General features: G+C 55.3%; 3 protein-coding genes across 10 annotated transcripts; 2 read left to right on the forward strand and 1 right to left on the reverse strand.

Moving 5' to 3' along the window:
• Positions 1-2,087: 2,087 nt before the first annotated feature.
• Positions 2,088-11,350, reverse strand: FRS3 (fibroblast growth factor receptor substrate 3). 3 transcript variants are annotated; one of them, XM_082638919.1, is made up of 7 exons: positions 11,171-11,350; positions 9,417-9,555; positions 7,855-7,943; positions 6,758-6,944; positions 4,583-4,744; positions 3,591-3,748; positions 2,088-3,307 (listed from the first exon to the last, which is right to left on the reverse strand). In XM_082638919.1, the coding sequence occupies exons 3-7, from the start codon at positions 7,918-7,920 to the stop codon at positions 2,390-2,392; spliced, it is 1,491 nt and encodes a 496-aa protein (XP_082495045.1). In that variant the 5' UTR covers positions 7,921-7,943; positions 9,417-9,555; positions 11,171-11,350; the 3' UTR covers positions 2,088-2,389. The 3 variants fall into 3 exon arrangements, with proteins under 3 accessions (XP_082495045.1, XP_082495044.1, XP_082495046.1); XM_082638918.1 differs by having other exon boundaries at positions 9,412-9,555; XM_082638920.1 differs by lacking the exon at positions 9,417-9,555 and having other exon boundaries at positions 11,171-11,278.
• Positions 11,351-12,015: 665 nt separating this feature from the next.
• PRICKLE4 (prickle planar cell polarity protein 4) lies at positions 12,016-18,050 on the forward strand (the record flags this gene model as incomplete). 6 transcript variants are annotated; one of them, XM_082639492.1, is made up of 8 exons in its annotated part: positions 12,016-12,100; positions 13,203-13,659; positions 14,332-14,478; positions 14,988-15,095; positions 15,796-15,933; positions 16,220-16,423; positions 16,998-17,202; positions 17,677-18,050. In XM_082639492.1, the coding sequence occupies exons 3-8, from the start codon at positions 14,344-14,346 to the stop codon at positions 18,048-18,050; spliced, it is 1,164 nt and encodes a 387-aa protein (XP_082495618.1). In that variant the 5' UTR covers positions 12,016-12,100; positions 13,203-13,659; positions 14,332-14,343. The 6 variants fall into 6 exon arrangements, with proteins under 6 accessions (XP_082495618.1, XP_082495619.1, XP_082495615.1 ...); XM_082639493.1 differs by having other exon boundaries at positions 13,203-13,514; XM_082639489.1 differs by having other exon boundaries at positions 13,203-14,478.
• A 581-nt stretch (positions 18,051-18,631) lies between these two features.
• Positions 18,632-19,955, forward strand: TOMM6 (translocase of outer mitochondrial membrane 6). Its single transcript, XM_082639495.1, has 3 exons — positions 18,632-18,763; positions 19,311-19,415; positions 19,639-19,955. The coding sequence occupies exons 1-2, from the start codon at positions 18,636-18,638 to the stop codon at positions 19,405-19,407; spliced, it is 225 nt and encodes a 74-aa protein (XP_082495621.1). The 5' UTR covers positions 18,632-18,635; the 3' UTR covers positions 19,408-19,415; positions 19,639-19,955.
• The last annotated feature ends 1,950 nt before the right edge of the window (positions 19,956-21,905 follow it).

Raw genomic sequence — 21,905 nt, forward strand, 5'->3', positions numbered from 1 at the left:
TAAGGAGGGTCCTGAGCACACCCATGAGTCACTAACATAGCCAGGGGCCCTCGGCCTGGTCCTGGCATGACCATGCCTGCCCCCATCTTGGTCATCCTGTTTGGAGAGTCCATTGCTCCTGACCGTGGAGGCCAAAAGGAGGAGCAGGGGTAGCGTGGGAGGACGTGGAGAAAGCAGAATTGAGCTGCCTGTCTGGGTGAGCTGCAGAGAGGGGACAGTACTGCCCTACCGCAGTGTGGGGAAAAGTGCGTGAATCCAGCCTGCTGCAGGTGATTCCTCTGATCCAGAGATCAAAAGCATATAAAGCAGAGGGCTTCCCTGGTGGCGCAGTGGTTGGGAGTCCGTCTGCCGATGCAGGGGACACGGGTTCGTGCCCCGGTCTGGGAAGATCCCACATGCCGCGGAGCGGCTGGACCCGTGAGCCATGGCCGCTGAGCCTGCGCGTCCGGAGGCCACAGCAGTGAGAGGCCCGCGTACCGCAAAAAAAAAAAAAAAAAAGCATATAAAGGAGAGAAGGGTTCGGTGCCAGCTGTACCCTTGGACCCTACTGGGCCCCAGGTGAAAGGCCTCTCACATCCTCTGTAGCCAGTCCTCTTTGTCCATTTCCTGGACAGAGTGACACCCAAGGTCAGGGGGGCTCTGGAAGCCGGTTGGTCTAATACCTGCCCAGGGGAAAGGGTGCTTCCAGAATTGAGGCCCAGGCAGTGGTTAAGACAGCAGGAGGAGAAGGGAATTGGGTGGGCCCCACCCTCGCCTGTTTCCTTGGTGTGGAGGACAGGTCTGCTCGCTCCACAGGGCAGGGAGCTGGGGTACAAACGGTGACCAGAGACAAGAAGGCTTGTCCCTGAATCTTGGACAAACCCTGCTCCTACTCCTCACCAGGGCCCTGAGTGCCTCATCGCAGACACTGGATTTCCTGGAGATTAACCGTTCAGGGGTTTGAGACAGGGAGTCTTTTTTTTTTTTTTTTTGCGGTACGCGGGCCTCTCACTGTTGCTGCCTCTCCCTTTGCAGAGCACAGGCTCTGGACGCACAGGCCCAGTGGCCACGGCTCACGGGCCTAGCCGCTCCACAGCATGTGGGATCTTCCCGGACCGGGGCACGAACCCGTGTCCCCTGCATCGGCAGGCAGACTCTCAACCACTGCACCAGGGAAGCCCGAGACAGGGAGTCTTGAGGCAAGGAGGCTGGTGGGAGGAGGAAGAGAAAAGAGGCAGCCTCTGGACAGGGAAGGGGAGCTTCCGCAACCACAGCCCTGGGTGGGTGGTGTGTGCAGCCCTGTACAGACCCCGGGCTCCCAGGCAGGCGTTCAGATGTGGTGGCTCTGTCAGGGGACCACCCCTGCAGTAGGTCAGAGGGGCCCCAAAGAGTCCATTCCCGGGGAGTACTTCTCTGGGAAAGTCCCACTTTGTAAGTCAGATTATTCACTTACATATTACACTGTTTTTCCCCTTTTGTTTTTTGCTCTTCCTGGGCTTTTATTAAAGTCCTGTTTAAAGGTTCTAATCTTGACCTTGCCATGTTGACGGTGCCGAAAGAGGATCCAGGGCCCACCTTTGGACCAAGGTGGTACAGGAGAGCAGTTAAGTACCCAATGGGACCCACCTGGTGGCAGAAGGGAGACTCAGTGAGGGATTCCAGAGGTGAATCTGGTGAAGCGACCCCCGCCCCCCAATTTCCCCCACACATTGCCAACCTCAGAGAGTCAGGGTTTTATCTCATCAGGGTAGCTTTCCTTACAGATCCCCTTTCTGCATCTAGGACTCTAGCTGTCCTGTCACTTTACTTTGACAGAGCAGCCACCCCTGGCAACTTTCAGTCTGGGCCACAGCTTCTTGGAGGAGAAAAGAAATGGTCATGACTTGTCACAAAAACCACAATCACCCCAAATTTCCCAGAGTGAAACCCTTACCTCTGTTAGGCCTCCCCGACTCCCACCCCAGCACCATGCCAGGAAAGACTCCCTAAGAATTCGACATCATCCACCAAGTCAGAATTTAAAAATAATTATATTAATAATAAATATGTTAAATTACATTTAAAACAATAAATAGAAAAATAAACTGATAAATAAAATCAACAGGTACAAAATGTTTCCAAATTTCAACCAAAAAAACACACAGACGACAGACGAGACAGATGACATAACAAGAGGGTGCGAAATGCAATCACGGGGCCCTTCACAGTTTACGTCGCAGCTACCTCCTCACTTGGTCACCCTCTTCTGTCCCCGACTCGGAAAGGAGACCGGGAGACTCAGTGGCTGATACCTTTGGGGACTCCGGCCAGTGCAGGCCCTTCTGCGAAGCAACCCCAACCCCGGGCGTGCGTGCGGGTTCGGAGCACAGGAGCGGGAGGCGGAGGTTGCCAGGCGGGTGGAGGGACGTCCCTACAGAGGCAGGTCGGTGCTGTTGTGCCGGGTTTTCCTGGCGGTGCCATCATCGCGGGGCAGAGCCCTCTGCAGGTTGGACATGGCCACGGTCTTTTTGAGGTCAATCACAGCATAGGAGTCTGAGCTGCGGGCAGGGTGCGTGGTGGGCACGGGGGCTTGGGGGGCTGAGGGGTTCTGGGGCCCCTTGGGGCGGTCTCCACCCCAGCCCTTCAGCTCCACCTGGATGTAGTTAAGCTGCCTGGGGGGCTCGGGGCCCGGCCGGCGGAAATCAAAGTTGAAGACCCTCGGGGAGCCTCGGTGGCGGGTCAGCGGCACAGGAAAGCTGCTGTGGCTGCGGAGGGCAGCCCGGGTGCTGGTGGGCTTCTGCAGTGGGGTCTCATCCTCCTCGCCTTCAGGGAAGCCGTTGGAGGAGGGTGTAAGCCCGTCCCTCGAGTCTCCGTCATCCCCGGCCTCCTCCCCCAGCTGCTGGGCCTGGCTCTCCCACACGGGGGGCAGGGAGGGCAGGTTCTCATAGTGCAGCAGCGCGGCCCGGCGGCGCTGGGCGAGGCCATTCCAGCCCGGCTCCTCCGGGCTCAGTCTCCAGCCTGCCCCCAGCCGCAGCCCCCCACTGATGTTCTCGTAGGTGCACTTGGGCCGGGCTGGGCACTCGGAAGGGCCCTCGTTGTTATTGTCGTGGTGGAGCGGGTGATGCAGGCTGGGGCAGAGGCCTTGGCACTTGGTCACGTGCCGCCGAGCCGGGGTGGGGCCCAACACGAACTTCACTTGGCCCGGCTGTAGGAACACCTGCGGGTCCCGCTGTTCGGGGCCCCAGGCCTGCGGGGCAAGGGGCGCCCGGCCCTCAGGCAGGGGCTGCAGGCAGTGCCGGCTCCTGCGGTGCTCATCCTCACTGGCTGGCGTGTTGACGTAGGTGTGGGACTGGAGGGGAAGAGTCCAAGGGCAGGAGGGTCCGAGGGCAGAGAGGAAGGAGAGAACAGGGGACAGGATGAGAGAAGAGAAGCACAGGGAAAAGGAGCTGCAGTCTCCTCCTCTTCCTTGTCCTCTTAGCCTTCCAGGGAAGCTGCCTCCCTTTCTTGGGACAGGAAGGGACTCTATCCACTTTCTTCCCTCTCATGATCCTCACTGGGAGGAAGTGCCATATTTCCCGATCCCCCACCCCCACCCAGACCCACAGGAAGACGCCGGGCAGCCACTTGCTCACCTGCTCATCGGGGGCAATGAGGGCATGGGTGGACTCCTCCCCAAACGAGGGGTGTCGCAGGCTGCTTGTCGAGGGGCGCCGGGGCACTGAGAATCGCAGACCCTCTCCCGGGCAGCCAGGGAAGCCATTGGAGAAGCTGGAGACGGTGTAGCCTAGAGCTGGGCACACAGGAGACAAGAAGGTCCTTAAACCACCTGGCAACTACCTGCAACCGTGTGTGTGGCATCCTGGGACTCCTCCAAGTGGAGGGGAGACACTCCCAAGGCCCCCAGGGGGTCAGCCCCGCTGAACTGGCAGTCCCCCATTATCTTCACCTTGTATCTGTTCTCCAAACCCTACCCTTTCTTTCCCTCACAGCTCAGCTTGAACCCCACTTCCCCATCACAGCCTTATCTGAAACACTTAAGGCACACCTTGTCGTCACTGGACCAACCCTTCACCTCATTCCAGCTCTGCCACTGAGCTCCAGGGAAGCTCCTCGAAATCAAGGACTGTGTTCCTATTTCTTCTGTCCCCCACGGGCCAGCCGATGGAGTGCCAGACACGGAGCAGGTGCTCAGTGTGATTCAGTGAATGAACAAGCAGAAATTGTGGGAACCTCTCCAGACAGCCATGGGCAGAGATGCCTGCATAAGCCGTCAGGAAAGGTATATGGGTATGATCCAGTAGACAGAAGGAAGGAAGCAAAACAGCTCCAGACTGCCGTTTCCATGGAAACCCAATGTCTTCCTGTCTGTTCCCTGACCATCCATCAATACAAGGCCCTGGACTCCCCAGCCTCCGCTTGAGTCAGCTGACTGGCCCAGGCCAGGACTTATCCATCCCTAGGAGTCGTCGGATGATGGATGACGGTCCTGGAAGCCTGGCTCACCCAGCCATCCCCTCGCCTGCCTGCCTGACTCATGCCTCCAAGACTGGTGCTTCCTGGGGCTATGCTTGTGCATGCCTGTGCGTGTGCACTGGGGTGCTGAGGCGGTGGGGGGTCTCCTCACCACTGGGAGGCTGGGGGGCCCGAGGGAGGTCGAGCTCAGCTGGGTGGCTGTTGCGGGTGATGGTGACCGGCTCTTCCATCACATTGATGCTGTTGCAGTGCATCAGATCCTGGAGGAGATTGAAGATTTCCTCGGCCCGGGAACACTGAAATGCAAATATCCCTGAAGAAGGAGAGGCAGAAGTGAGGCTCCTCTGACCCTGTGTCCTACAGGGAAGGACCAGAGAGGCTGAACAGATGCACAGAGCTCAGGACAAGTCCCTGACCTCCAGTCCCAGGCCTGCAGAGGGGTGGGAGAGGCCCTCACACTGAGCATTCTCCCCAGCACCCTCCAAAGTCTAAGAGCCACAGGAGGAGCTGGCCCCAGGCCCCCGCGGCCCACCCTAACACACTCTATCCATTACCACCATCTTAAGATCTAATACTTCAGCTACGTTCCTCCGAGGTTAAATCCTTTTCATAAGGACGTGTGTGCACCAGGGTGAAGGGAAGCAAAGTAAAAAATCAAAGTGGAAGGGACAGTGTCAGATGAGTGACCACTCCACTGCACATGCTGCCCCCATCTCCCTCTGCCTGCCGCCCCTTACTCCCCAGAAAAATGAGCTCCGCCAGGGCACCAGCCCTCAGCTCTATGCCCAACAGCCTCTAAGCTCTTTGAGGGTGGGAGGGTCTGTCCTGTTCACTGCTTATTCACTGCATACTTAGTCCAGTGCCAGGCCAGAGAGTGACTGTCTTCTGTGTATAGGCCCCTGGCCTTATGGAGCTTGAAGGCTGGTGCAGAAAGGAAGGATGGGCTGACTAGCTAAAGGACAAATATGGCAAAGCAACCATGTGGCTCCTCCATGCAGCCAGCCTTACAGCCCCTCAAACTCTAAGGCAGCAACTCACGGTCCTGGCACAGCAGGACTGGGCTGAGCACACTTGACTCCGGGGATCTAAAGATGCTCTTGGGGTGTTGGGCCGGCCTGGGATTCTGCACTCCTGCTGTGTAACAGTGGGACCCAGGACTCAGGGGAAGCCACTTGGGATGTACATGTGCATGTTCCAAACAAAGACAAACTAGGTTGGGGTATGAGGTCTGCAGGAATGGGATGAGAAGGATAGAAAGGAGGGGAAGAAATAGGGCTCTTCTTTCCTCATTCTATTCTATTTATTATGGCTCATTCCAAGATATGTCAAGAGCTCAGAAAAGGCTGGGAAAGCCTGGAGTTTTAGAAGAACCCTGTGTCGGGGCCTAGGGAGCTCCTCTGGGATCTCCAGTGTGCATTAAGCACCACCGGGAGCAGAGAGGCCCCTTCCTCCCCTCTCTCTGCTCAGCCAGCGTTAACTGCTTCTGCCTCATGAGTTCCAAAGGTAAGGTGCACGGAGGGGAGGGCTCCCCCAGCCAGTACAACCTCAGAGACACACTGTTGTGTTGGTGGCCTCATCAGAGGAGCCAGCTCATTCCATCCCTGCAGTCACACCTCCGCACTGCATTGAACACAATCCCTTGTGGGATTCCTTCTAGCAGAGCTTAGGCCTGTGTCCTCAAAGAAGGCCCAGACCATGCCACCCCTTCAAAGAGCCATGGCTGGCCCCAGCCTTGACTTCATGGAGCAACCCACCCCTCCCTGACCTCTGGCTGCAGGGAGAAAGGGGAAGAAGGCAGAATATATCACACTCCACCACCCACAGGTGACAGGAGACAAAGATTAACCTCGTGAGGGTTACTCTGTATACCACGGACCTCCCCAAATCTATCACTCCCACGCCACACGGCCCCAAGGCAGCCAGAGCTCTTGCCTGGCCTTTCATTACACACAGGAACCAGGGTATATGACTTGGGGCTCAGTTTGTTCCTACTTAGGGGGCAAGAGGGACCCTGAAACTAGAGTAAGAGAGGGAGGAGGAATTGCTTGCTTTCCCAGGTCTGGGAGCACTGGCTCCTTCCCATGGGCTGTGCAACAAACGACCTCACAGAGCCACCCAATGGCAATGATCGAAGAGAAGAAGCACTGGCCTGGGAGTCCCACACTGGGAGTCTGTGTGCTCTTGGCCACGACCCTTCCCTTCTCTGGGCAACACCTGCCAAGTGGACAGGCTTCCCCACTGTCCCTCAAGCTACGACTTCCAGCCCCAATACCTGTCCCAGGCGCACAAGCCCCCATCCCAGCGTGAGGCAGGGGCTGGTACTCACCCTGGCCAGTCTGACACCGGCGGCCACTCTCAAAAGAGAAGAGGTTGGAGTCGTAGCCATAGCGCCGCAGGCAGAGGTAAGGCCAGCGGACAGCCTCGCGCCGATGCAGGTGCAGCACCAGCTCGCTCTGAGTCAGCTCCATCACTCCGGAGCCCAGCTCCACCCCCTCATCATCCACATTTGTCACCTGGCAGGGGCAGGGGACAGAAGGGTTAATGGGTGAGTCCAACAAGTGTGTCCAGGTCCGTGAGCCACTGGGAATGCCACACGATTACTGGGACATGGATGAAGCAGTGCCGCTGACCCACTACAGTTCTCTAGGCCTTAGTTTTGTCATTTGGGCAGTGAGGGGAGGGGTGGTTAGTCGACCCCCAAGGTCAGATGGTTAGACGTGCAAAGTTAGATAACCCCAAATGGTCCATGGCTGGTATCCAAGGACCAGATGTTAATGGGAGAAGAGGTTCTATTGTAAGTTCAAAATCTTAAGACCCTGGGAGAGTCAAACCCAAGCGGAACAAATATAAAGGCCTCCACCACCTCCCCAACTGCAGGACCTTGCTGAGGGCTCCCTCTTTTGGTGAGCAGGAGAAACCTGGGCCTCAAGATGCCGGGGTGAGGAGGGGGCGCCCCCTACAGGGAGGTGGAAGGAGCAAGGCAGGGGTGCACACAGGTCCACTGGGCCGGGCCTCAGCTTCCCAAAGCAAACAGCAAACACTAATACTGTGCTTAACATGTGTTAAGCACTGTTTGAAATACTTGACACATGTGAATTCACAAATACAGACTTTTGTTGTTTTCTCCGAAAAGTTATAATGTAAAGTTACAAAGCTACACTGACAGGAGTAAACATTCTGAAAGCACAATCTCTGCTACTCTATTGTGGCATTTCTTCATTCTTAGTAATACCAAGAGCCACAAAAAAGGCAGTGGCCTGAGCCTGTTTTCCTTGGCACTGCTCAGAGGTCCTGGGCTTGCGAAGCCCACAACCTCAGCCAGTCATTTCACCTTCTCTAGGGAGGCTGAAGCAACTCGACAGCTCAGGCCAAGCCCAGGAGGCCATGCTGGGAATGTGGGAGAGGAGAGGGGGCCATGGGTACCTTGAACTTGCTGGGGTGGTTGTCTGGGACGCTGTCTCTGTTCAGGCAGCTGCAGCAGCTCCCCATGGTGTCAGAGCAGCCGGCCCGCCCTAGGGAAAAACACAAGGGACAGGAAGGTCATCGAGGTCAGCTCCCAAAAGCCCTGCTCTGGGGAACTCTGGCCGAACCACCTCGTTCTGATCACCTACTCTGTCTAAGACTCACAGTCCCTCCCTCAAGGAATTCACATTCTCAATCCAGGGCCAGACACACACTGGATAAACATTAATTCAAGTGAGGACGTGTTAAGGATTAATGCTGATGGGGGGATGGAGAGAGCTTCTTAGGGGCAACATTTGATCTGGACCTTGAGAAGCATGTAGGATTCTGACTGACGTAATGATAGGGAAGGGCAGCCTGGGCAGCAGGAAAAGCATGGTTAAAAGTAGGGATCCAGGGGCTTCCCTGGTGGTGCAGTGGTTGAGAGTCCACCTGCCGATGCAGGGGACACGGGTTCATGCCCCGGTCCAGGAAGATCCCACATGCCGTGGAGCTGCTGGGCCCGTGAGCCATGACCGCTGAGCCTGCGTGTCCGGAGCCTGTGCTCCGCAACGGGAGAGGCCACAACAGTGAGAGGCCCGCGTACTGCAAAAAAAAAAAAAAAAGTAGGGACCCAGATGAAGTGATCTGCATCAGGAGTTGGGTGCCAGCCCAGTGCCCTCCTCCAGATTCAGTGAAGAAACTGTAGTTGGGAGTCCCAGACGCTTTGGCCTGGACCTTTCTCCTTGTTCCTCCTTTTCCACCTCACTCCTTCCACATCATCCAAATCCTCTCTTTTCTTTCCTCACCACCATCCCAACATCCACCTCAAATTTATCTTTTTGATGTTCTCTTCAAATGAGATGTTATGTTATGGTCAAGAGATAGACTCAGAAGATTGAACATTTAAAACAGAGTACACTTTTATAACCTTCAGTTGGTATTTCTTTTTTTTCTTTTTTTTTTTTTTTTTTTGCGGTACGCGGGCCTCTCACCGCCGTGGCCTCTCCCGTTGCGGAGCACAGGCTCCGGACGCGCAGGCCCAGCAGCCATGGCTCACGGGCCCAGCCGCTCCGCGGCATATGGGATCCTCCCGGACCGGGGCACAAACCCGTATCCCCTGCATCGGCAGGCGGACTCTCAACCACTGCGCCACCAGGGAGGCCCCAGTTGGTATTTCTTCATTAAGAAAATAAACACTGGGTTTGCTCCCCTTTGTCCAAAGGGGAGAACAGAGGCCTTAATATCTGGTTTTTTTCCTCAAGGATTATGGCACTCGAATTAGACGTCACAACAGTTGGGCCTGTGCCTAGGATGGAGGTGATACCACCAGGCTACAGTGACCTAAGCAAACACATGGACCGATCCCAACCAGAAGTTATGGGTTTGCAACTTTCTGCAAGAAATGAACCAGCAGGATTAGATATCCTTCTAGAACTCCCGCTGAAAGTGTAAAGCTCTGAACAATGCTGACTTGCACCCTCTACTCCTCTCAACTTGGAAAACTCCAGAAAAGTGGCTCCTATACACAGCTCTCACCTCACCCAGGCCATCGGGGAGCTGACCATGGGAGGGGCATGGGGAAGGACCCCCACTTTATTCCCCCTGTTCTTGGTGGGGTGTCATGGCAAGCAGTCTGCAGAGAAGTCACCTGGATCTCCCTGGGACACACCTGGGGCTCACCTAGCATAGGAGACAGAGATCACAGGTTAGTGGAAACCTTCCATTCTCACCCCCAACTGTTAATGAAACTGACTTGCTGTCAGTCCATCCCACCTGGATATCTGTTCCAGCCCTAATGGGACAGAAACACCAATGAAGGAAGTGAGATCAAGAGCAAAGGGACCACAAATTCTAAGCCCCATAGGCCCTGAGAGGGGCAGACTCCCCTCACATCAGTGACTTTGAAGTCTGAGGCAGCCCAGGATATTTTAAGTCACCTCTAGACCCCATCTGAATCCTGTTAAAACCAATACCAAGATCACCACCTTACCTTTGCTGAGAACTTGAACTCTACAGAGAGCTTTCTCAAAAGGACACTAAGATGTATTAGAAAGAGCAATGGCTTAAGATTCAGGAAAGCAGTAGCCTTTTTCATTGCTACTAAGTATCTGGGAGAGTCTGCCAAGTAGATTCTCCATCACCACCCCCAACTCCCACCCCAAGGCCTTAGTTTTGAAGGGAAACATCTGTCAAACTGTGGAACTTCTAGCTTCAATAACCTCTAGAGGTAAGTTTGTAGGACAAACATAGCTAAATCAACATTTTCCTCTTCTAGGACAAGCTCCTTCAATCTCACATGTGGAAGCTTGATAGATTTTCTGTTCTCCAAACTCTGAAAGGCCTAAAAGTTAACATAAATTCTAACAATCAATCAAAATTTCAGTAATCTGAGCCCTAGGTGGACAAGTCGACAAGCCAGTACCCTGGAGATCCTTGAAATCCCACCCTCCTGCTCTGGAAAAACAATGTCATTTCCCAGGGCCCCTGGGGCTCTGCATCCTTGGACACTTCCCAGGTGAAAGGACCCCTACCCTCTTGGTCTGGCTTACTCTCTGGAAGGCGGCAGCAGGATGAGGAAGGTATGCACAGCCTAAAGGCAGACAGCTGGGTAAATACTGGGGCTTGAGCCACCGACAGGGAGTCTGGGGGTGAAGCCAAGAACTACAGGCTGCAAGATGGGGGAGGCGCTGCACCTTTTCCTGTCCCCTTCACTTCTCTTTAAGATACCAGGACATATCACGACAGCCCAACGAGGGGGGTTACATCGGGTGGGAGGAGAAGGGGTCGCTGGTCTGAGACAGGTGTGGATTGGGGGTGGGAGTTTGACGTTATAGGGACTCAAAACGTATGAGAGGGATCAGGGAAATGTGGACAAATTTTTTGGACTTGAGCACGGTGCAAGGAGAATGGGGGGCATGAAGACTCAGAGGAATTTCAGGGTGGTGGAAGCATTTGGGGGCATCCAGGAGAGAATGGTGCTCTGTGAGCGTATCAGGGGAATTTGCAGGAGTGAGGGGTTCTGAGGGCTCCAGGACACATGAAGGTGTGTCCGGGGGTGGGGGTGGGGTGGTTCTGGGGGATTAGAGACAGATTTAGGTAACAGGCGAATTTCTAGATACCGGGAAGGTATAGGGGAGGTCAGGGCCGCGAGTTGTCCCTGGATCCCCGCCCCCAGCCCCGGGTTTCCACCGCCCGCCCGCCCGGGGCTTCCTTGGGAGGGAGTGGAGACTGCGGCGCGGCGCGGTGCGGCCTCGGTGGAGCCGCCTCGCCCCCGCCCCGCCGCGCCCCGACTCACATCGCCCCGCGGCCCGGGCGGCGCCGGGCCCCGCTCCCGGGTCCCGCTGCAGCAGCCGCCGCCCGCCCGGAGCTAAGGCCTCCCCACCCCGTGGCGGCGGGGTCAGAGGTCACCGGTAGCACCGACGAGACGCTGCGGGCGGGCGGACCCGATCGGGGTCGACCGGCGCGCAGCCTAGAAGGTCCCTTTGGAGGACTTTGCAGTAGGGAGCAGGGAGCATGCGCAGACGCCAGAGGGCGCTCAGGGCCAGCGACTGAGAGAGCCTGGCGGGGGCGGGGCGGAGCCTGGGGCGGGGGCGGGGCTCAGGGCGGGGCTGAGGGGGACCAGAGGTAGGACCAAAGGTTTCCACTCCAGGGATCAGAAAAAGGACCGAGCGGCGGGCGGGGCGGGGGAGAAACACGAAAGATTGGGGGAGGAGCCTGAAGGGATGGAAGGGAGAAGGGCAGGACGAGGGACCCCAGAAAGGGGCTGGGGACAAGGGGGAGGGAACTAGGTGGGGGTGGGGACACACAGAGAGGGGCGGGGCTAGGAGACCAGAAGGAAGGTCTGGGGGGACCTGCGGGCTCCGAAAGGCGTTCTGTTCCGCGAGTGCTTGAGGACCCGGCATAATGACGGCTCCCGAGGGTCTGCTCCGCGCCCGCCGGGACGCGGTCCCAGTGCTAATCCCATGGGCACAGAGGCAGTGGAGCCTGCACACTTTTCACCCGAGATCCCTCAAATGCTTTCCTTCAGTCGGCAGCTCTAGGCCCCTCCCCCCGTCCGGCTCTACCAGCCCCGGAGGGGCTGGCAGGGCCCGCGGGGGGCGTGGGAGCGGAAGGCGCGCTCCCGGGGCGGGCAGAGGCGGGTGTCGAGGCCTGAGGGTGGGAACTGGGTGAAGGGCCCGACGGCAGGGTCTGTCCAGAACTGCCCGGACAGCAGCGCGCAGCGAGGGTGAGACCCCGGCGGAGTCCCGTCCCTTCCCCTAAACTCCCAGCAGCCAGACTGGGAACCCCAGCTGACTCGGGAACCACACCGCGTCCCACTTCGGAGGTGGGCCCCACATGCCCAAGAAAAAACTTTGGGGATCTGTCGAGAGGGCACTTGGCGGGACGGGACACTTCTCTTCCCCTCCTTCCTCTCACTGTCCAGGAAACCTTCCATCCCTTACACCCTCCCCCTCCCCCGCCACTTCCCAATCCCTAGACTCTGCCCTTCAGGGCAGGGGTGGGTTGGGAAGGTAGAACTCCTGAGACTGGTTACACCTGCGCGGGGGCGGGGAGGGGGTTCAGTCTTTTCCCTTTTGTAAGCGGGGAGGGGAATTCTGGAAGGATATCCAGCACGTAAGTGGGGTCCAGCGCTAAGTAGACGTGGAGTTATGCCGCCCTGGGGGCGATGAGGGTGAGGGGTGAAGACTGATTTCTGAGTGTTGTTCCTGTGTGGGATGATTTCATGCAAACTAGAACTAATCTGGAAGAGGGGTGCAAGTTTCCTCTGGGGCCCCAGATACCCGCTTCGATGCCCACCCCCTCCCGCAAGCATCTCTTGCCTCCTGGAGCCCCAGGGGAAGTGGCTACTCCTGGCCCTGGGTGTGAACAGCCCATCCTGGCTGCCTTCCACAGGAAACCTGATCTGAGGGACAGAACAGGAAGGAAGCAGATGGGTGTGGAGCCAGGAAGCAGGGAAGGGTGGCACAGGGCGGGGCTCTGGGCTGGGAAACACTATAATTGTCACAGTCCAAACCCTGTTCCCAGCCCCAAAGCTGGGTCTTCTAGAGGCCAGGGATTTGGTGATGCCCTCCTGTGCCCAGCTGCCATTAGAATCCAACCCAGCTCTCAAAGGCAACCTCCTCCTCTAAAGCTTCCCTTAACCTTCTAATGTGACCTCAGCCAAGTTTAACCTCAGTTTGTTTCAACCGTAAAATGGGATAATAGAAGCTACCTCACAGGATTGTTGTGAAGATGGACTATATTATGTAATATGCTGGAAAAGTCCCTGGCACAGGGTAAACATTCTTGAAAAGTTTACTCTGTTTTTTTTTTTTTTTTCTTCCTAGGGTGCTGTGTATATCTGCCCAGAACCCTGGCCCCATCCTGCCTGGTTTCATCTGTGCCTTACCCAGTAGACTATGAGCTCCTTGAGGGCAAGGCCCATCCCTTTTCTACTTCAATAGTCACCTCCTATCCCCAAGATACTGTGGCCATACCAGGGCTTGCCCAGAGGAGGGCTGAAGAGATGCACTTAGAATTATCCAATGAAGTTGCCACTAGAGATAGAAGATAGAAGCACAGGATTTTGTCTGTCCTGGAGGAGCTGATAGACTAGATGAGGAGCTGAGAGAGACACAGGGCGCAAAGAGAAACATTAGGTGCTAAATCTTGGGGCACCCACTGTACTTATTTCTGGAGCTCAGGGAAAGGAGAGCTGGTATAGGCTGGATAGGCTGAGAAGGGCCTCCCGGTGAAGTGGTCCTTTCACCCAGCCCAAGCCTACAGCGGGAAAAGCAGGGAGAGGTGAGGAAGTAGGCTCACTGGGTGCTGCTGAGTGCACAGTGAGAGGTGGTGGGAGCTATGGCAGGGGAGGTGGGGAACAAGGGGCCAGTCTACCCAAAGGCTCACCAGCACCAGAAAGACAAAATGCCCTCTCCTTCCACTATGGGCCTCCTGTTTCCTCCATCCCAATCTTGGGAGACCCCTGAGTTTGAGCTTCAGAAACTCTGGAGCTGAAAGATTTGGCCTCAAGATCTGGCTCTGCCATTTACTAGCTGTGTGACCTTGGGCAGACCATGTACGCTTTCCAAGCCTCAGTTGGGCCATCTGTAAAATGGTGATAAGAATACTACCTGGGCTTCCCTGGTGGCACAGTGGTTGAGAGTCTGCCTGCCGATGCAGGGAACACGGGTTTGTGCCCCGGTCCGGGAAGATCCCACATGCCGCGGAGCTGCTGGGCCCGTGAGCCATGGCCGCTGAGACTGTGCGTCCGGAGCCTGTGCTCCGCAACAGGATAGGCCACACAGTGAGAGGCCCGCGTACCGCCAAAAAAAAAACACAAAAAACAAAAAAACCCCACCTGATTCACATAGCTGTTGGTAGGACTGAAGGAGATAACGCCCAGAAAACATTTAGCCTGCCTAGCACACTGTCGTGGCCCAATAAATGGGAGGCGTCTTGTTGTTTTCTGTGCAGACTTTGCCACCAATGTCACTGCTGAACTCTGGCTGGCCCCACCAAGGGGAGAGGCTGACCCTTCCGGAGCCAAATCCACCAGTCAACTCAGACAGCAACCCAGGTCACATGCCAGAGGAGGACCCTGAGGAAACCTCTGCTCAGGCGGTAGGGGTCCTGCCCTTCCCTCTGAGACCAACACCCACTCCATCCTTTGGACCTCTTCCCATTTCCACCAAGTGGGAGGTAGTTAGCCTTTGTGCCCAACTTCTTGCAGCCCTTTCTCTTTGCAGGAATCCCTGTCCCTACAGCCCTCTCAGGACACAGGGGTTCAACTTCTTTAAACTTATCCACATGAATACATGAATACTCTCCTAGGGAGTCTGTGTTGTCAAAGCAGAACCTAGGGACTTTGCCTCTAAGGAGTGAAAGGGGTGATTTCAAGCATAAGAAGGAAGCTGTTTTGCAGTGTGCCCCCACTAACCTGCCTCAATCAGACCACAAACGTGGGAGTGGATCAGCTGTCCTTGTGATCTTGAAGGAGGATCCTCCAAATGGAGGGGGGTGCTTGGATGTTGTTCCAGATTGGCGAAGAGGTGGCAACGAAGAGGGAAGGAAAGAAGGGGAAGGAAGGAAAAGCCGAGCTCTGCTTCTCTCCTTTTGCTGCGTTTCCTCAGGATCCTGAAGTCCTGAGCTTGGGGAACCCTGGCCTGGACACCAACCAAGCCCCCAGCTGGCCTGGACTCCGGACCCTCCTGCAGCAGCTCCCTCCACAGGACAGCGATGTGGGTCTCCCTCTCCCCAGCTTTCCTCTCTCTTGCCTCCCTTTCTTTACTTACCGTGGGAAGGAGTTTGGTCCAAAAGGCAGGGGACATGCATTTAAGGCCTAGCTTTGCCACTAATTGGGGGAAGTCATCCCCCACCCCCAGCCTGAGCTTTCACAACTACATAATGGGTGCAGTAACATCTGCTCTGCCCACCACAATGCTTAGTTGAAGAGCAAATGAGAAAATGGACATGACCAGCTTTTGAAACTGACAATGGAATGTACAAATGTAGAGAGTATGGTGGTTAAGTATTTATTGAGGGCCTATGTGTGTCCAGTCTAAAGGCTTACAGTTCAGCTGGGGAGGCGAGGCAGGAGAATATGGAATAAATAGGGAAAATACAGTGGGAAGTGATATTAAGCTACAGCTCATTGGGAGCCAGGATCTAAATATATGGAGATGGGCTAAGTACTGTAGGGCTGTCAGGACCTGAGCGATCACCATTGCTGGTGGGGGGGGCGGTGAGACGGAGGTGGACTTATGCCAGTTCTTTTCCCTCTTTCCCTCTTCTCAGTGCCCTTCTGTGCTGTTATCTCCTGCAGCTGCCTGAGGTTTCACAACCCTCCTTTGACCCAGCAGCTAAACCTCCCCTCTCCAGTCAAACTTCAACCTCGCCTGCTGGGGCTCTCCCGGTCACAGTGGACCTCTGTTTCTGCAGGAGCGCTACTGCCTGGCCCCTGGGGAGGAGGAGCTGGCTGAGCTGCGGCTCTTCTGTGCCCAGCGGAGGCGGGAGGCCCTGGGACAGGGGGTGGCCCGCCTAGTACCTCCCAAGCTTGAAGAATGCACCTGTGAAAAGGTATGTAGCACCCTCCCCCCAATATTCCCCTTCCTCCTCTTTGCCCTCTCACTTCTTCAGAAGGGGCTGGCTTCTGGGATTCTGGAGGGGGAAAAGGGGTTTCGGGATTGACAGTTTGGCAAAGTTTAGGAAAAAGGGAAACCAAATTTAGGGGTTCTTCGTGGAGCCTGCAGTGGAGGTGGGCTTGCCAGAAATATGGGGAGAACAGTTAGGTTGGGGTTGGGATGGAAGAGCCAGGAGAGAAGGTAGGAGGGCCTCTGACCAGCGCAGCACCCGCACCCCGCAGTGCAGGGAGCAGCTGAGGCCAGGGGAGTACGGAGTGTTCACAGCTCGGGCAGGAGAGCAGCGCTGCTGGCACCGGGCTTGCTTTGCCTGCCAGGCCTGTGGCCAGGCCCTGATAAACCTCATCTACTTCTACCACGATGGGCGTCTCTACTGCGGCCGTCATCACGCAGAGCTGCTGCGGCCGCGCTGCCCGGCTTGTGACCAGGTACAGCCTCGAGGGGAGGGGCTGGAGGGGGTCTGCCCAGGGTCCAACGCGGCAGATGCAACGGGACACCTCTTCCAGTGCCACGGAGTGGGGAACAGAGAACTAGGAACCAGCCTGGGAACTTTGTATTCCCTTTGCTCTGACTTGAGCTCTGGGCACCTGGGACTCGTTGCCTTTGTGCCCTCCCTCACCGCAAGCAGTCTCCCAAATTTTCTTGGACTGAGAGGATTTCTCCAGGGCGGGAACTCTTAGACAGACGTTCATCTCAGTACGTCGGGTGCCCAGTGCTGGGCCTGCTCCTGCGAGGAACTCCCTCAATGTCCGCACAAGAGGCTGCACGGAACCCTGGGTTGGGCGTCCAGGAGACCCGGGTCGCACTTCTTCAGGCTGTGCCACCTGCTAGCTGGGGGATCCTGGCTAAGCCAATCAGCCCTCCCCGCATCCGAGAGTGGTTGAGTAGATCAAATGGGAATGTCTGTAGACGTGCTTTAGCGTCAACTGGGTATAAGGCGTGGTTACTGGATGAATGAATGAGTGAATGAATGAATGAGCCGTTCCCCTCTCCCTCTCCCAGCTGATCTTCTCCCGCCGCTGCACCGAGGCCGAGGGACGGCGCTGGCACGAGAACCACTTCTGCTGCCAGGACTGCGCCGGGCCCTTGGGCGGGGGACGTTATGCCCTGCTGGGCGGCGGCCCCTGCTGCCCCAGCTGCTTTGAGAGACGCTATTCGGATGCCGGCTCGAGTCCGGCCCCGACAGTGGAAGGCAGGGCGTCCCCGGGTAAGGGAGGAGAAGGTGCAGATCAAAGGGGAAGGGGGCAGCGGCTTGGGCTGGGCTGAGGGGGAGTTCTCCCGGGCTGGGACCCTCGTCCCGGTCCCACGCCGTCCCGCCCCTCCAGCAGCGCCCCCGTCCCCCCCACCGCACCCCCCCAGACCCGAGCCTCGGGGCCCGCAGCTCTCACCGCGCGTCCCTGGCCGGAGCGCTCCGAGGGCCTCCAGAACCCACCCCGCGCCGCGGTTGAGGCTGCGGCACGGGACTCGCTCCTGGGCTGGGGCCGCGGCCGCCCTCTGCTGGGCGGAGGCGGGGAGGGGCGGGGAGCCGGGAGAGGACTCACCGCGGCGGCGCGCAAGGCCCGGGGGCGGGGCGGGAGGCTGGGCCCCGACTGGGACTGGCTTCTGGCGGCCGTCCCGCCCGGATCTGGGAGAGGGAGACTCGCGGCACTGAGATGGGCGTTTCTGACCCGGCCCGGAACAGGGGAGGCGGAGCTCGGCGGATTTGAAGACGGGCACCGCGCCCCGCGGAATGCCGCGATCATCTCCCGGGCAGCCCTTCTCGCTACTGCCGCCAGCTCCAGTCTGGAAACCCAGAGGGGGATGCTTGGATCCAGCCCGGAGCAGGAGTGTAGAGCTGGGGACCAGGCGGAGACACCCAAAGGGCAAGAGCAGGGCTGCCCAGAGACTCCCCTTGATCCCAAGGAGGACGCTTCCTGCCCCACCTGCTCCTCTTCGTCTGAATCGGAACCCGAAGGCTTTTTCTTAGGCCAGCGCCTTCCCCGGCCCTGGGAGACCCCCGGCAATCTCCAAGCTGGGGACAGCGACACCTCCAGGAAGCATTGCACCATTTGCTAGTGGCGCGGCCCGGAAAAAGGGTGTCTGGGGAGGTAATCTGTAAGGTGAGAGAGCAAAGCTCTCCTCCCCCTATAAAAACCCTAGACTGAACGCCATCAGGGCCCATGGCTGGGAGAGGCGGCGAAATAACAAATTTGGAGTGCTTCCCTTTAGCCCGCGCATTCTCTGACTTTTCATGGAGACTCTTGGGGAGCCCCATTCCTCAAAGCTACGCATCCCCTGCTGAGTGAGACCCTACCCCACCCCCACAGGCTAGGCAGCCCCATCCTCAGCATCCTCCTCCTGAGCCAACGAAGTGATCACTCAGAGACCACCTGTGACTGACAGGGTGGGCCAGCCGAAGGCCAGGAGGGAGCCGGAGGTGGAACCCGACCAGGGGAGGTTGGAGCTGGACGGCGCTCCTCTCCCGGCAGAGGTCGCGGACTCGCAGCCCGGGAGTTCTCACTCCCGGCGTCTTACCAAGCTCAAGCCACTGCGCCCTCTGTCGGCGAGTAGCCAGCGGAAACGAGAGACCGGAAGTTGCGTGATCTGCTGGCGCCGACAAGGGGCGTGGTGAGAGACCTTGCGGATCGCTGGTGTGTTGCTATGGCTTCCAGTGGGGCAGGCGTGATCGCTGCGGGCTCGGCAAATGAAGCTCCCGAAATTCCAGACAACGTGGGAGACTGGCTTCGGGGCGTCTACCGCTTCGCCACCGATAGGAATGACTTCCGCAGGTAACCGAGGCACGGGAGCTTGGTCGCTCTCCTGCCCTTCGCGCACGTATTACCTGCCAGGTTTCCTTCTTCGCCGAGGCTGGGCCCTCCGGATTTTTTACACCGCCAGTATCTCGGCCTTTTCGTGGCTCTGGCTGTGCTTTGCTGAGGTCCTTGACCGGGAGAGTTCCCGTGCGGCCAAAGCGCTCCTTTCAGTCGCCGGGGTCTGTCTAGAGAATCTTACCCTGCCCGCGGAGACCCGGGGAGAGGAGGCGCCAACACGTAAACAGGCTTTTCGGCCCTGGACGAGTACTTAATTGGGTTTTGCATTTGACCCTACTCTTACTAGACGTAGAAACGAACCTTAAATAACCACGTGGGTCTTGGGCAACCTATTATGTAACCATCGATGATGCTCTTGCGATTCTAAAGTGTTTTTGCCTTGGGAGGGGGCGGCTTCCAGAGTGGTGATGGGAAGCTTCCCCCCCCCCACCCCCCAGCCCATCTCTCACTGACCAAAGACACGTGACTCAGTGACCACAGGGTTAAAGGGATGCATTTTTTCCAGGAACTTGATCCTCAATTTGGGACTTTTTGCTGCCGGAGTTTGGCTGGCCAGGAATTTGAGTGACATTGACCTAATGGCACCTCAGCCTGGGGTGTAGCCGTAAAGGTAAGCATTAACCACTGTTCTGCCTGTTTTAGGAGTCCTAGAGACTGGGATAAGAAATAATTTATATCAGCTATTCACAAAATAATAGATAAAGAGACTTGATGTAAAATCCTTGGCTATTCCTAGTTAGATGTGTCTCCAGATGTTCCAAGGGATTTGAGTCTCTTACCAATTTCCCTCTAGTGATTCTACATTTCTGATGCCACCTGTTGTCTGATTGCAGACACATGGAACCCCTGTGCTCTACTCGAACCTTCCAAAAACAGAGCCTCCGATCTGTGGCCGTCACAAGACTTGCCCTGATGGCGGCTGAAGTTTGATTCAGATGGGCACCTTTCCTTCCCTGCTTGATTTCCTTTTCTTTGCTGAGTCCACTCAGAACACCCTTCTCTGGTCAGCAGGTAGGGTCCAGCTAAAGTGTTGTCCTGTGTTCTGTAAAGTTCTGTACATAGTTCCAAAGTTTCTGCAGGGGATGATCTTTGCTCTTGTCCTGAGGAATATTCTAATGATATTTTAACAAATAAAAACTGTACACAAAGACAGCCATTTTATTCTTTTAATAAGAAACTTCGGCTTACAAAAACAAGGTGTAAAAAGTCAAGATTTACAAAAATCATAAAAACATGATTTATATTTCACACTCGAGAGAGACAGGAACAAGCCCCAAACATGGATTGTAACAGAGATGGTTTGCTTCATATTTTCAAAAGAAAAAAAGAAAAGGAAACTGTAGCCACCGTTCATTGATGTTAGCATAGGATGAAGCATATTGTTGAGGAATTTCCATTTTTGAGCAGTACTAAGGGAAGAAGTCATTTGGTGTTGCATAGCATTTTAGTGCACCGGGTGGGTTTTCCAGGCACCAGGGAGGCATTGTTGCCATAGTACAGTGGGATTTGAGGGCAGTGAGGTGCAGATAGAGGTAAGGGGTAAGTAAGCCTGGGCAGTGGGCACTGAAGTGACACTGCTGGAGGAAGCTGCTTCCTTCACAAGGAAATAGATTATTTTCTGACCCTAAAATTCATGGTACTGCCACCACTGTCCAGGAGTTCGGGGTTCTTTGGAAATGGAATATGTAAGGAACTGGCATGGAAAGAATCACATAGGCTTAGAAAGGTGTGGACATAGTGACAGGCTCCCCTTGGCAATTTTTCTAGTTGATTTGTTCTACTAGGCATTTAAAAAAAATACATACTACTTTTCCGTGCCGAGTCTCTTACGGAACGGGTGTGGGATTAAAGGACATGAACTGGAAAGGAGGGTCAGTATAAATGCACCACAGTGGCCTAATTGTTAGTTGACAGGTGTTGTCTTTAGCAATCTGTTCACTAAAGGTAAACAGAATAAAATGGTCCTTGATCCTGCTGGCATAAATGTGGTTAAAAGCTGTTAGGGAATTAGATTTTTTGTATGTTAAAGAAAAGCACCATTCTCTTATGAGCATTAATCAGGGAGGAGGTCCCATCTCTCAGGAGGAAGGAGTTTGAGCTTGTATGAATTCAGGTCTGTGGCTGGCTTAACATGAAGGCAGGATCCTTTAAGAGTCTACACGGGGACCACAGATGCTCTGACAAGTTTATATCTGATGAGGAAAGGTAACATACATGAAGCAAGGCTTAGGTTTAAAGCCATCACCCCCGCAAATGGTGACCAGGAAGGAAACTTTTAAGTCCCTTCAGCCTGCATCAGACCACTGCGCTAAGACCAGAAATACCAGCACCTCCTGTTCTTTACAGGAGTGAAACTTACATCCTTGAAGTCTGCTACCTGATCTATTCATAATTGTGAACAGTTCTATTTGATAAAAATTTTCAAAGCTAAAAATCAAAATCTGGCCAAAATTAAAGACATGGCAGCTTCCAAAAGCATAATTCAAGTTTCACTTAAAATTTAATGTTTTAGCTTCAAGTAACAGTGCCACTGTTGGTTTATAAAGCCATAAAGCTGGTAAGGTAAAGTTTCATTTAAACTGCCTTAATTCCCGAAAGTGATAAAGAGTTTAGCAGATTAAAGCTACCAAATCTACAATTTCCTCAAATTCTGATGAATAATTATTCCATAAATGAAAGTGCTGGCTTTCATCATTTCAACACATTTCTCCTCAAGGGAAGTCAGTTTCACATCCTGTCATGCGGTGCTTAGCCCAGGCTAGTTAACACCGTATGACAGGATGTAAACACATAACATAGTATGACAGTACTATGAAAATCTCTTACACAACCTAGTTAGACTTGAAATAGAAACATGCCAGCAGAACTTAGTATGGAGAAAGTCCACAAAAATGACCATTCACTTCAATGCTCTAGTGGCTGTGGTGTACTTACAACAGTGTTTGGGTTGAGTACACAGTGGTTAAAGTCAAAGCCGTAGACCAAGGAAATGGTAAATTTAAACGTGGAAGATATAAACTAAACTCACAGTCATATTTAGAAGGCGCTTTTCAGCTTTAGTGCTAACTTCAAAAAAGAATCTGAACCACCAGGGAGATTC

Source organism: Mesoplodon mirus (assembly GCF_964341445.2).
Source record: "Mesoplodon mirus genome assembly, chromosome: 12".
Lineage (NCBI taxonomy): Eukaryota > Metazoa > Chordata > Mammalia > Artiodactyla > Ziphiidae > Mesoplodon > Mesoplodon mirus.

What these genes read in the sequence shown, in the direction of transcription:
- FRS3 (XM_082638919.1), bottom strand. Translation starts at nt 7,920, where the DNA reads ATGGGGAGCTGCTGCAGCTGCCTGAACAGAGACAGCGTCCCAGACAAC. An exon ending in GGCCCCCCAGCCTCCCAGTG is followed by an intron (nt 3,749 to 4,582) that starts GTGAGGAGACCC and finishes CTGTGTGCCCAG; the next exon opens with CTCTAGGCTACACCGTCTCC. An exon ending in TCATTGCCCCCGATGAGCAG is followed by an intron (nt 3,308 to 3,590) that starts GTGAGCAAGTGG and finishes CTTCCCCTCCAG; the next exon opens with TCCCACACCTACGTCAACAC.
- TOMM6 (XM_082639495.1), top strand. Translation starts at nt 18,636, where the DNA reads ATGGCTTCCAGTGGGGCAGGCGTGATCGCTGCGGGCTCGGCAAATGAA. An exon ending in GATAGGAATGACTTCCGCAG is followed by an intron (nt 18,764 to 19,310) that starts GTAACCGAGGCA and finishes CATTTTTTCCAG; the next exon opens with GAACTTGATCCTCAATTTGG.